This window comes from Anomaloglossus baeobatrachus, chromosome 5 (assembly GCF_048569485.1).
Source record: "Anomaloglossus baeobatrachus isolate aAnoBae1 chromosome 5, aAnoBae1.hap1, whole genome shotgun sequence".
Taxonomy (NCBI): domain Eukaryota; kingdom Metazoa; phylum Chordata; class Amphibia; order Anura; family Aromobatidae; genus Anomaloglossus; species Anomaloglossus baeobatrachus.
This window is the reverse complement of record NC_134357.1, coordinates 582,936,929-582,950,663: the sequence shown is the minus strand read 5'-3', so window position 1 is coordinate 582,950,663 and position 13,735 is coordinate 582,936,929. Positions and strand designations below refer to the sequence as shown.

The 13,735-nt window shown below is 46.0% G+C and overlaps 1 protein-coding gene across 1 annotated transcript; it reads right to left on the bottom strand.

Moving 5' to 3' along the window:
* Positions 1–276: 276 nt before the first annotated feature.
* Positions 277–6,427, bottom strand: LOC142310461 (uncharacterized). The gene is made up of 3 exons (XM_075347986.1): positions 6,310–6,427; positions 6,113–6,226; positions 277–3,138 (listed from the first exon to the last, which is right to left on the bottom strand). Exons 1-3 carry the CDS (start codon positions 6,392–6,394, stop codon positions 1,883–1,885), a joined length of 1,455 nt encoding a protein of 484 aa, XP_075204101.1. The 5' UTR covers positions 6,395–6,427; the 3' UTR covers positions 277–1,882.
* Between the last annotated feature and the right edge of the window lie 7,308 nt (positions 6,428–13,735).

The following is a 13,735-nucleotide window of genomic DNA, read 5'->3' as shown; positions in this document are numbered from 1 at the left end:
TTTGGGCATAAAAGCTTTGATGATTTGGGACCAGAGCGTCTTAACAACGTCCACATATCTAGAATACAGTATGATTCAATTCTCCCCTCACGCCTACAGCTCTGCCTCAACTCCAAAGGTTCTGAGGCAAAATCATCACATCTAGACAATAGAGAAAGACAGGCATGAAGAATATATATTTACAAGCATTTATTAACAAAACAACAAGATTTGAAATGCAATTATATACAATGTGATATACTTCAGAGTTCCTATCTCCAATCTGGGGCTGCGCTTTTTAGTAAATAAAGCAGTGGGAAACCTGAGATTAGTGAATTTTCTAAATATAATCCAGTATCAAAACTATTCAAAAATATTCCTAAAGGCTCTCAAAAGGGCTAACAGTGTGCCAGCTAAAAATTAAAATAAATATTCGCTGCTCTCTACGCCATAATCCCGCCCACCTCTAGGCAATGAAGCCAGCGCCAACCAAGAGGTGGGCGGTATTATTAGCATGGGCAGCAGTGCCGGCTTAGTGCTGTGGCTGGGCGATCACGTGTGTCTATTAGTGAATGAATATTCACTCCTCCCCAAGCCCATAATCCCGGCTATGGGGAGAAGTAAATATTGTGGCAGCTGTCATGCACTGTGCCACTTACATGGTGAAGTCACTTGCCAACATCAGAAGAGAACACCATGCACCGGGAGAGCGGAGGGATGGTGAGTATAATCATTTATTTTCTTATGTGTGCAGCGTGATGGGGAAATATATACAACAATGGGCCCGAGATGAAAGCCATATATACAAGGATGGGAACATACATACTAGGACAAGAGCCATATATACCAGGATGGGGATCATATATACCAGGTTGGATAAAGATGGGCAACTTATATACCAGGATAAAAGACATATATACAAGTATTGGAGACACATATACCTGGAAGGGGCCCAGTATGGGGGACATTAGTACAGAATTAGGGGATTTTATCCCCGTAACAGTGTCAGCAGCAGATCCCACCCCATAACAGTGCTTCATGACCACACTTTTTGTGTGAATCTTTTTCCCTATATTCCTCCTTCAAAACCTAGGTGTGTCTTATGGTCCGAAAAATACGATAAGTTTAAAAAGAAACAAAATGGTTCTTTCCCTCACAAATTCTTACTTAAGGAATTGTAGCCAATTTTAGATAAAAAAACATTTGAATTATAATAGATCATGATGGCTTCTCCCGTGTGACTCATCTGACAACAGGACTTGATTTATGATAAAAACATTTGGCAAACTCTGAAAGCAAAAATGACTGCTCCGCTCTGTTGGTTTTCTGATGTCGGCAAGACTTGATTTACCAGTTATACATTTCAATTATTCACAACATGAAAATTACATTTTCCACATTCAGAACATAAAAATGGTTTATTTTGTGTGATTTTTTTATGTTCAATCTATTTTTATTAAAGTTGATTTTCATTATTACAAAAATAATTAGGCTTGAAAATTGGAAACATTTACAGAAAGGTCCATGACCTAAAACAAACAAAGAATGGTAGTATATCAGTTTGATGAACACGTAAGTAACAAAGGAGACGAGTCACATCCAAACAATCAGGACCAAACAAAAAGTTCAACATGGTCTTGTCCGGGTGAAGCTGTCCATGGTAAGAAATGAAGTGTCAATTACAAACCATTAGATTAAAGCATTTCACTAAAACAAAAAAAATGTACATGCCTTCGAGGAAGGTTAATAACTTTAGGAAGAAAATAGATATACATAAGAGGAAAGAGCAGCGAGATATAAAAGAAAGGAAAGAGAGGCAAAAAAAAATGAATGTGAGAGGATGGGGGTGGAAGGCGGGGAGGAAGTGCGACCAAGGAAAAAAGAAATCTGTGGCTCACTCGTTTCATATCTTGTGTGATTTTTTTTGATGGTGAACAAGACCTGATTTCCTAGTAAAACATTTCCCACATTCTGGGCATGAAAACAGCTTCTCTCCTGTGTGAGATCTTTGATGCTCAGCAAGTTCTGATTTCTGAATAAAACATTTCCCACACTCTGAACATGAAAATGACTTCTCCCCAGTGTGAATTTTCTGATGTCTAACTAGTTCTGATTTCCAAATAAAAACTTTCCTACATTCTGAACATGAAAATGACTTCTCCCCTGTGTGAATATTCTGATGTCTAACAAGTTCTGATTTACGAATAAAACCTTTCCTACATTCTGAACATGAAAATGGCTTCTCCCCTGTGTGACATCTTTGATGCACAACAAGTTCTGATTTCCAATTAAAACATTTCCCACACTCTGAACATGAAAATGGCTTCTCCCCTGTGTGACATCTTTGATGCACAACAAGTTCTGATTTCCAATTAAAACATTTCTCACACTCTGAACATGAAAACAGCTTCTTCCCTGTGTGAAATCTTTGATGCACAACAAGTTTTGATTTCTGAATAAAACATTTCCCACACTCTGAGCATGAAAATGGCTTCTCCCCTGTATGAGATCTTTGATGCCTAACAAGATCTGATTTGAAATTAAAACATTTCCCACACTCTGAACATGAAAATGGCTTCTCCCCTGTATGAGATCTTTGATGCCTAACAAGTTCTGATTTGAAATGAAAACATTTCCCACATTCTGAACATGAAAATGGCTTCTCCCCTGTTTGAGATCTTTGATGCCTAACAAAAGCTGATTTCTGAATAAAACATTTCCCACATTCTGAACATGAAAATGGGTTCTCCCCTGTATGAGATCTTTGATGCCTAACAAAAGCTGATTTCCGAATAAAACATTTCCCGCATTCTGAACATGAAAATGGCTTCTCCCCTGTGTGACATCTTTGATGCCTAACAAGATCTGATTTGAAATTAAAACATTTCCCACACTTTGAACATGAAAATGGTTTCTCCCTTGTAGGAGCCGTTTCATGTTCCACATCCCTTCTGTAACTTTTATTTTGCTTACAATTCTGTGATACATGGGAATTTTTGACTTGTTTGAAAAGATCTGATGATAAAGCTATCCGAGGAAGGGCTGGAGGTATATCTGGGACAACAGCATGCTCTTCATATGCATCATGTGTGATACTTTCATCATCTGTTTTAAATTCTAAAGATAATAGATTTCCATCTGAACTCCGAATACAGTCATCTGTTAAAAATAAACACAATCTTATTATTATTTAATGATATTATATTGAAAGTCCATTTTTTTAAAACCATAACATCACAAATTAAATTAGGAAAAAATGTATTCTGAATCTGTTTTCCAATTTCGACATATAAGAGTTACATCTTCGTTAATTCGGATCTCCCATTACTAGCATCAGTTCTCTGGAATGTGCTACAGTAAATTATCTGATTGATTGTCACAATGTGACTGCAGGATAATGAGGGACAGGGGGCTGCTATACTGTCCCTGACGCTAGGGACCCTAAACTATTCCTAACCTCTCGATTACCCCTTAAGATGGAGATGCCAGAGTCCCGTGACTTACTATTCTCCTGACCAGATCTAATCTGTTATCCCCCGGGGAAGAAAGGGGCAACACAGATTAAGACTGATGGGAAACACAGATTAAGACTGACAGGACACATTACAAACTCATAGAAATAAATAGTGAGAGACTAAGGAGAAAAGCAAGAGCAGAAAGGCAGCAACAAAAAGACAACAAGGGTTAACACTACAACAGCTCACAGCAATAATTCACAACAACCTCCCGTAAGTCTGGATCAGAACACGTCACCAGACCAGTATAGGTAACCTATAGCTTGCATTAATGAAATAGTCCAGCCAGCATACACAGAAGGGGAGCAATAGATAATGTCTTTGATCACATGCTATAGAGGAGAAAGTAACAAGCAGCCCAGCAGAGAATAACTCTTGCTAGACTGCCCAAGCCTGTGTTTCGATGCCTGTGTCTCCCTGCGCTGCTCACAGACATCAGAGCAGTTAACATGCAGAGCACCAGAATCTATCATTTCCACAGATCCTGACGCCGCCATGACAGTTGGCAAAACCTGCAAAAATCTCCTTGTAACATTGATCCACAACATAGACAATTTGAAAGAAATTTTATTCAAAGACGAACATGAAATAGTTACAGACAGATGCCGGATATTTAACGGGGTTGTCCGGGACTATAAAGTTGATGGCCTATCCTTAAGGCCGCTTTACACGCTGCGATATCGTGACCGATATCGCTAGCGTGCGCACCCGCCCCCATCGTTTGTGCATCACGGGGAATCGCTGCCCGTGGCGAATTAGAGAAGCGATGGCATCACACCCTTCTTCTGGCCAAGCTCTGCCCATTTTGGCAACACTAGTGTGACGGACCTGGCCGGGCCAGGTAGTCACAAATAGTGCCCCGCATTACACCTGTCCCTCATAGGTAACACACAGCCAAACACTAAAACCTTAGTCACCCCCCCAGGGCTTGATGGATATACCAGGGGGTGTAACCAGGCGGTTGGAAGACGCATACCAAGGAGTCTCAGACAGCCTGGGGCGGGAAAGTTCAGAGTTTCTGTCTAAAGTTCAAGTGGAGAGGTGGTGGGCTGGAGCTGTGCTCAGCTCCAGCATAGGCAAAAACCTAAATTGAACCGATGTCAGGGTAGGAGCCCTGGTACTGCTGGCGAAGAGGCAGACGGCAGTCTCCGTCTGCAGGAGCCATGAAGACGGCTCGGTGGAACCGAGGCGGACCGGGACAGGGTAGTGGCCCGCCGGTACTGACCCGGGGAACCGCCTCGGAAACCGGAGCACAAAGGGGGTTACTCAGACCCTGAAGCTAGGTCCAGAAGCTACTGGGGGCTAGCTAATTAACTGATTGCGGCAATGACTAGAGGTCCTGTCCCACCTAAAGTCCTGACTGAAAACAACAGCACAACGAGGGGGATAGAAGCCACCGCCACGGCTCTGAGATCCTACGGGCCAGCGTCTCCGGGCAAAAGGGCTCCTTAGGCGACCACAAGCCGGGAGCGGACTCTGAAGTTGCAAGCGCAGGTAGTCTACCATCACAAACAGGTGCGACAGAAAGACAGAGACCACCAGCCTGGTGGGGGATCAGACTGCAGCCGGCTGCGGGCACCGACCACCATCACCTTGGTTTACCAGACGCTCGTGTGTTTACTAATAGTGAGTACATCAGTGCCCTCCAGCCGCCCATCTCCCTGCACCGCCAAACACCCTTAACGGGTCCCGGGGCCACCACCGCTGCCTACGGAGGGGTTAACAACTTGCTGCGCAACATCTCCCCCGGGTGCCCCATAACTGCAGCGGTGGTGTCTACCTCCACCACATCCCATGGGTGGCGTCACGAACTTAACACTGCTCCGGCCGTACATCTACGTCCCCAAACCACAAACCCCCTTTTGATTGAAGTGACCGCAGGACCCCCGGGTCCGGAGACCCTCGAGCCACCCACTGAAGGTCCGGATCCGAGCGGCTCGGCTGCCGAGCACGGGGCGGTACACTGTTTAAAACTGTCGTGAACAGACACACAAGAGCCTTTGGTCACATGATGTCATGTCAAAAAGGTCCTTAAGCAGTCCTATAATTGGCATATAAACACTGGGGTCACTAGGAGAATGGGGGCCTGTGAAATTGCCCAGTTTGCTCTCCCTTTCACCTAATGCCAGTCCTGCATGCCAGCCTGTGTCCTGTTCAGTTCTTTTAGACTCCTGCAATTAAGAGACCTTTGGTTACATCATGTCACATGACTTTGAAGTCATCAAAGGTCCTTAAACAATCAACCTTAGAATACAACTGATGGGGACCCTAAGAGAGTGGGGTTCCTGAGAAATTGCACAGTTTGATTCCTTCCAACTCCTGACTGTAACTATGTAACTAGGGCTTATTTTTGCAGTAGGGCTCAAGTATTCTCCAAAAATCCCATAAAATCATGCTATGGCTTATTTTCGGTTTTGGTCATCATTTCTGGGAAACAGGGTATTCATGAACCCTCTGCAGGTCTTTGAGTTGGCTTCATAATGACATAGAGAAGGCACTAGAAACAAACAGCAGAAGAAGCAAAAGCAAAGAAAATACAGCTGAAAAACCCAGAGCAGAAAGTCTAAAAATGTAAACACAAAATTAGTGCAGAAAGTGCATGAGTAGATATCTCTTACCGGATAGAGCTGGAGGAAACACATCCTGAGGAACATCGGGGTCTTCTTGGTTACAGTCCTGTGGGAGAAGAGGACGGGGACATCTCTCTGGTGTTGTCCTCTTACTGGATAGACCTGGAGGAGACACATACAGGGACTGAATTCATTCCTTACATACAGATAATTATAGGCCGTGTGTATTTAGTCCTGTCTATTACCTGGTGATGTGAGGGGCTGGGGAACCTCCATCATGATGTCCTTGTACAGATCTTTGTGTCCTTCTAAATACTCCCACTCCTCCATGGAGAAATAGACGGTGACGTCCTGACACCTTATAGGAACCTGACACATACAATGATACCGTCACCCCCCGATCCCTTCATAGTGTTACTGTATAATGTCCCAGCATTCCCAGCAGTGTTACCTCTCCAGTCAGCAGCTCAATCATCTTGTAGGTGAGTTCTAGGATCTTCTGGTCATTGATGTCCTCATGTATCGGGGGGTGAGGTGGAGGCCCCGTGATTGGGCTCAGGGGTCTTCCCCATCCCTCAGACACAGGGGCCTGACAGCGCTCACTAGAGGTCTTCTTCACTACTGTGTAATCCTGGTTATGGAGAGACACAGTAATAAATCTCACTCCAGACATTTCCAGAGTCCTCACCTCTCCAGTTCTGTCCATCTGTTATTCCCATAGATAAGAATGGTGTAATGTGACGTCATCAGAATCTCTCACCTCTCCAGTAAGCCGGAAGAGGATCTCTAGGGTGAGGTGTAATATCCTCTCCGCCATCTTGTCCCTGTCCATATACATCCTGGACAGGAAATTGTCTTAAAACAGAATTAAATCACTGAAAGGATCTGATATTATTAGGACCTGAATGGGAAGGAGATGAGCCGATATCTAAAATTAATAGACATAATAATGGAGGTAAGATATAATTTGGGTAGGAAAAAAAAAGATTCTACAAAAAATGAAGTAGCAAAACCGACCCATAAAAGTATTGCACCTAAAATGGTATCAAGAAAATTGTTGGCTCATCAAGCAAAAAACAAGTCCTCACTCAACTCTGATGTTGGAAAATGGAGACAAACTGATTTTTTTATGTTTTTTTTTTTTTTTACAAAAGTCTGATCTTTATTTACTACTAGAGATGAGCAAATCTGAAACTCAGACTTTTCCAAGATAGTAAAGTTCAGTTTTGGAGATCGGGAGCTTCACGTCCGCAAACCACTCTCGTGTGATCAGATGTATTGTGCCCCAAGAAATAAAACTGAAAAAACCCACACCAGAGGGTGTCTGCTTTCTGTTGAGGTTGTCCACTTTCTTTTGGGGTAGTCCGCTTTCTTTGGGGGGTGCCTGCTTTCTGTTAAGCGTGCCCGCTTTCTTTGACAAGAGTCCTGCTATATTTACTTTTTTTGGTGCTTTGACATTTGCTTATGGAACCTCAACTGGGGCTTATTTTTGGGAGTAGGGCGCAACGAGGGGGATAGGACTTTCCACTCACACGGTCCAGAAAATCCCAAGCATGAACCCTGAGAGCAAGCTCACCCAGTTAGCCATACGGGTGAGCGGGACCCGACTAGTTTCATACTATAGGGACCAACTAGAGAACAAGGTGCCAGGAAAAGGTCACAGACTAACAGGCAACACCAACGGGCACGGGATCCAGGTGTGCTCCCTCCAAGCGGCAGCGGTGTCAAGAACTTTGGTTTGCCACAGTTGTCGGTGTCAGAGTTATTGGACTGAGTAGAGTGAGTAAAAAAAGTGACCCTTACCGCCCCAACGGCACCTCCCCGTCACCAAAACCAAGTCCCGGGGCATCCCCCCTGTGGAGGGGTTAAACATCCGGCTGCCCACACGATCGGCACCGGGTACTCCCCATTGCAGTGGTGGTACTCCATGTTACCACGCACCACGGGTGGCGTCACGAGCTGTCCATACAACCCCCTGTAAATAACCCCCCTTTAATTCAGAGGGGTCGCACGACCCCGACGGTCCCTCGAGCCACCGCGGATCCGGATCCGAGCAGCGGCGGCAGGCTGCTGACGCGGGGGCGGCACATATATATATGTGGTAATAACAGACATTTCCCTTATTTTCCCACCAGTATCGCTCGACATCAGCAATAAAAACTCGAGTTGGTTTCTTATTGGTCAGTTTCTTATTCGGGGCTGCAATTGTTTCTTATTGGTCAGTTTCTTATTTGGGGCTGAGGTTGGTTTCTTATTGGTCAGTTTCTTATTCGGGGCTGAAGTTGGTTTCTTATTGGTCAGTTTCTTATTCGGGGCTGAGGTTGGTTTCTTATTGGTCAGTTTCTTATTCGGGGCTGAGGTTGGTTTCTTATTGGTCAGTTTCTTATTCGGGGCTGAGGTTGGTTTCTTATTGGTCAGTTTCTTATTCGGGGCTGAGGTTGGTTTCTTATTGGTCAGTTTCTTATTCGGGGCTGAGGTTGGTTTCTTATTGGTCAGTTTCTTATTCGGGGCTGCAATTGTTTCTTATTGGTCAGTTTCTTATTTGGGGCTGAGGTTGGTTTCTTATTGGTCAGTTTCTTATTCGGGGCTGAAGTTGGTTTCTTATTGGTCAGTTTCTTATTCGGGGCTGAGGTTGGTTTCTTATTGGTCAGTTTCTTATTCGGGGCTGAGGTTGGTTTCTTATTGGTCAGTTTCTTATTCGGGGCTGAGGTTGGTTTCTTATTGGTCAGTTTCTTATTCGGGGCTGAGGTTGGTTTCTTATTGGTCAGTTTCTTATTCGGGGCTGAGGTTGGTTTCTTATTGGTCAGTTTCTTATTCGGGGCTGAGGTTGGTTTCTTATTGGTCAGTTTCTTACTCGGGGCTGAGGTTGGTTTCTTATTGGTCAGTTTCTTATTCGGGGCTGAGGTTGGTTTCTTATTGGTCAGTTTCTTACTCGGGGCTGAGGTTGGTTTCTTATTGGTCAGTTTCTTATTCGGGGCTGAGGTTGGTTTCTTATTGGTCAGTTTCTTATTCGGGGCTGCAATTGTTTCTTATTGGTCAGTTTCTTATTCGGGGCTGAGGTTGGTTTCTTATTGGTCAGTTTCTTATTCGGGGCTGAGGTTGGTTTCTTATTGGTCAGTTTCTTATTCGGGGCTGAGGTTGGTTTCTTATTGGTCAGTTTATTACTCGGGGCTGAGGTTGGTTTCTTATTGGTCAGTTTCTTATTCGGGGCTGAGGTTGGTTTCTTATTGGTCAGTTTCTTATTCAGGGCTGAGGTTGGTTTCTTATTGGTCAGTTTCTTATTCGGGGCTGAGGTTGGTTTCTTATTGGTCAGTTTCTTATTCGGGGCTGAGGTTGGTTTCTTATTGGTCAGTTTCTTATTCGGGGCTGCAATTGTTTCTTATTGGTCAGTTTCTTATTCGAGGCTGAAGTTGGTTTCTTATTGGTCAGTTTCTTATTCGGGGCTGAGGTTGGTTTCTTATTGGTCAGTTTCTTATTCGGGGCTGAGGTTGGTTTCTTATTGGTCAGTTTCTTATTCGGGGCTGAAGATGTTTCTTATTTGGATTTTTTTTTCTATTTTTCTTTTTACAGGTTTAACAACAAACATAAAAAATCCCAATAATAAAGCACAATACAGCGAGGAGTTATTTAACTCTTTCCATAATGCCCTTTGATGCCCATTTTTGTGCCAGTTTTATCATTTTTGCAGCTGCTGCTCACTTTATTCACAACCGTGCTCCGCACTGCACTGGATCATATTGTTATTTTTTATTTTTGTTGCTAAAAACCTGTAAAAAGAAAAAAACGACTTCAGCCTTGTCATAAAGAAGCAATAAAGAAGACATCAGGAACAAGAAAATGAAGGAGAGCGAAATAATAGAGGCCCTGCACCTACCTCCACCTGCAGAGCCGCACACTAGATATATAATAACCTGCACCTACCTCCACCTGCAGAGCCGCACACAGATATATAATACCCTGCACCTACCTCCACCTGCAGAGCCGCACACTAGATATATAATACCCTGCACCTACCTCCTCCTGCAGAGCCGCACACTAGATATATAATACCCTGCACCTACCTCCACCTGCAGAGCCGCACACTAGATATATAATACCCTGCACCTACCTCCACCTGCAGAGCCGCACACTAGATATATAATACCCTGCACCTACCTCCACCTGCAGAGCCGCACACTAGATATATAATGCCCTGCACCTACCTCCACCTGCAGAGCCGCACACTAGATATATAATAACCTGCACCTACCTCCACCTGCAGAGCCGCACACAGATATATAATACCCTGCACCTACCTCCACCTGCAGAGCCGCACACTAGATATATAATAACCTGCACCTACCTCCACCTGCAGAGCCGCACACAGATATATAATAACCTGCACCTACCTCCACCTGCAGAGCCGGACACTAGATATATAATAACCTGCACCTACCTCCACCTGCAGAGCCGCACACTAGATATATAATACCCTGCACCTACCTCCACCTGCAGAGCCGCACACTAGACATATAATAACCTGCACCTACCTCCACCTGCAGAGCCGCACACTAGATATATAATACCCTGCACCTACCTCCACCTGCAGAGCCGCACACTAGATATATAATACCCTGCACCTACCTCCACCTGCAGAGCCGCACACTAGATATATAATACCCTGCACCTACCTCCACCTGCAGAGCCGCACACTAGATATATAATACCCTGCACCTACCTCCACCTGCAGAGCCGCACACAGATATATAATAACCTGCACCTACCTCCACCTGCAGAGCCGCACACTAGATATATAATACCCTGCACCTACCTCCACCTGCAGAGCCGCACACTAGATATATAATACCCTGCACCTACCTCCACCTGCAGAGCCGCACACCAGATATATAATAACCTGCACCTACCTCCACCTGCAGAGCCGGACACCAGATATATAATAACCTGCACCTACCTCCACCTGCAGAGCCGCACACCAGATATATAATAACCTGCACCTACCTCCACCTGCAGAGCCGCACACTAGATATATAATACCCTGCACCTACCTCCACCTGCAGAGCCGCACACTAGATATATAATACCCTGCACCTACCTCCACCTGCAGAGCCGCACACTAGATATATAATACCCTGCACCTACCTCCACCTGCAGAGCCGCACACTAGATATATAATACCCTGCACCTACCTCCACCTGCAGAGCCGCACACTAGATATATAATACCCTGCACCTACCTCCACCTGCAGAGCCGCACACTAGATATATAATACCCTGCACCTACCTCCACCTGCAGAGCCGCACACTAGATATATAATACCCTGCACCTACCTCCACCTGCAGAGCCGCACACTAGATATATAATACCCTGCACCTACCTCCACCTGCAGAGCCGCACACTAGATATATAATACCCTGCACCTACCTCCACCTGCAGAGCCGCACACTAGATATATAATACCCTGCACCTACCTCCTCCTGCAGAGCCGCACACTAGATATATAATACCCTGCACCTACCTCCACCTGCAGAGCCGCACACTAGATATATAATACCCTGCACCTACCTCCACCTGCAGAGCCGCACACTAGATATATAATACCCTGCACCTACCTCCACCTGCAGAGCCGCACACTAGATATATAATACCCTGCACCTACCTCCACCTGCAGAGCCGCACACTAGATATATAATACCCTGCACCTACCTCCACCTGCAGAGCCGCACACTAGATATATAATACCCTGCACCTACCTCCACCTGCAGAGCCGCACACTAGATATATAATACCCTGCACCTACCTCCACCTGCAGAGCCGCACACTAGATATATAATACCCTGCACCTACCTCCACCTGCAGAGCCGCACACTAGATATATAATAACCTGCACCTACCTCCACCTGCAGAGGAGCCGCACACAGATATATAATACCCTGCACCTACCTCCACCTGCAGAGCCGCACACTAGATATATAATACCCTGCACCTACCTCCACCTGCAGAGCCGCACACTAGATATATAATACCCTGCACCTACCTCCACCTGCAGAGCCGCACACTAGATATATAATACCCTGCACCTACCTCCACCTGCAGAGCCGCACACTAGATATATAATACCCTGCACCTACCTCCACCTGCAGAGCCGCACACTAGATATATAATACCCTGCACCTACCTCCACCTGCAGAGCCGCACACTAGATATATAATACCCTGCACCTACCTCCACCTGCAGAGCCGCACACTAGATATATAATACCCTGCACACACCTCCACCTGCAGAGCCGCACACTAGATATATAATAACCTGCACCTACCTCCTCCTGCAGAGCCGCACACTAGATATTGTAAGGATGCAATGTGGTAGATGGCCGGTATGTGTCACAGAGGGGGAAATCCTCTGTGATCTGAACCTGGAATGTTTCTCTGGGACTTGTAGTTCCATGAGGATTGTTGTACACATTCAGGGCTGGGTTCATGGGATGGTCAGAAGTGATGGGCGGGACTGACCATCCACATACCTCCCATACGTAGGTGTGTCTCATGGGATTTAATGGAGCTGTCGTTTGTCACATGATCTCTGTGTGCTGGTGGGAGCCATCTTGGTTGGAGCACATGTGCAGGAGATCCTGTGCATACAGAGCTAGTGAGGGCTCTGAAATGTCAGGGAGCTGCAGAATCCACTGAGGCTGTGAGGAATTGGAACGTGTCCATGGGCCGGGATGTTGAGCCCAGTGTGAGAGTCTCCCTGGACTGGATGGAGGCAGACTGACAGCCTGCAAACCTACTGGCAGGTAACACCCCAGAAAGGGGACTATACTGGCTGATGCCAGAGAATGAACTGTATGAACAATCAGCAGTTTAAACAGACAGTGAGACATTGTCCTGCGGGAAAGTGGCTGTGGTCCATTACACTGCGTGGTTTATGAGGATGTGAATAAATCACCGAGATTCTTTAAGTGACAAAGTGCTTGTGTGTGTCTTGATCCCGCTGCCAGACGTGTGCCCCAAGACGTTCAGGGCCCAGGTCGTCACATTATGGTGGAGAACGCGGGCATATGGCCTGGTTGCTAGGGGCAACGCAGCCTGGTTGCTAGGGGCAACGCAGCCTGGTTGCTAAGGGCAACGGCCTAGGACATATTCTTGTGGATACGGACTGCTTGCTGTGGATCGGCGGGTCCACGAAAAATTTTTTGAAGCGGTTTGCGGTGGATCGGCGGGTCCACGAAAATTGACGGCGCACTCAAGCAGCTTGCGGTGGATCGGCGGGTCCACGAAGTTCCGGGAAAGCTGAGCGACCATGAGTGGAGCCGCAAGCCTGGACGTTATGGAGGAGCTGTACCAGTTCCTTGTGTGTGGACAGCAGGAGCTGTCAGTGCGCAGAGATGTGGCAGCAGTGGACCAGTTTGTGAATTCCCTTCTGGGGCCAGTACGGGCACAGGGTACCCAGGGAGATAAAGGGGAACGGTGTGAACTGGGATCTAAGGACACTGCAAGGAAGCCACAGAAAGCCCATAAAGGGGTGGTTGCCCATAAAGGGGTGGAGTCCCATAAAGGGGTGGTTGCCCATAAGGGGGTGGAGTCCCATAAAGGGGTGGTTGCCCATAAGGGGGTGGAGTCCCATAAAGGGGTGGTTGCCCATAAGGGGATGGAGTCCCATAAAGGGGTGGAT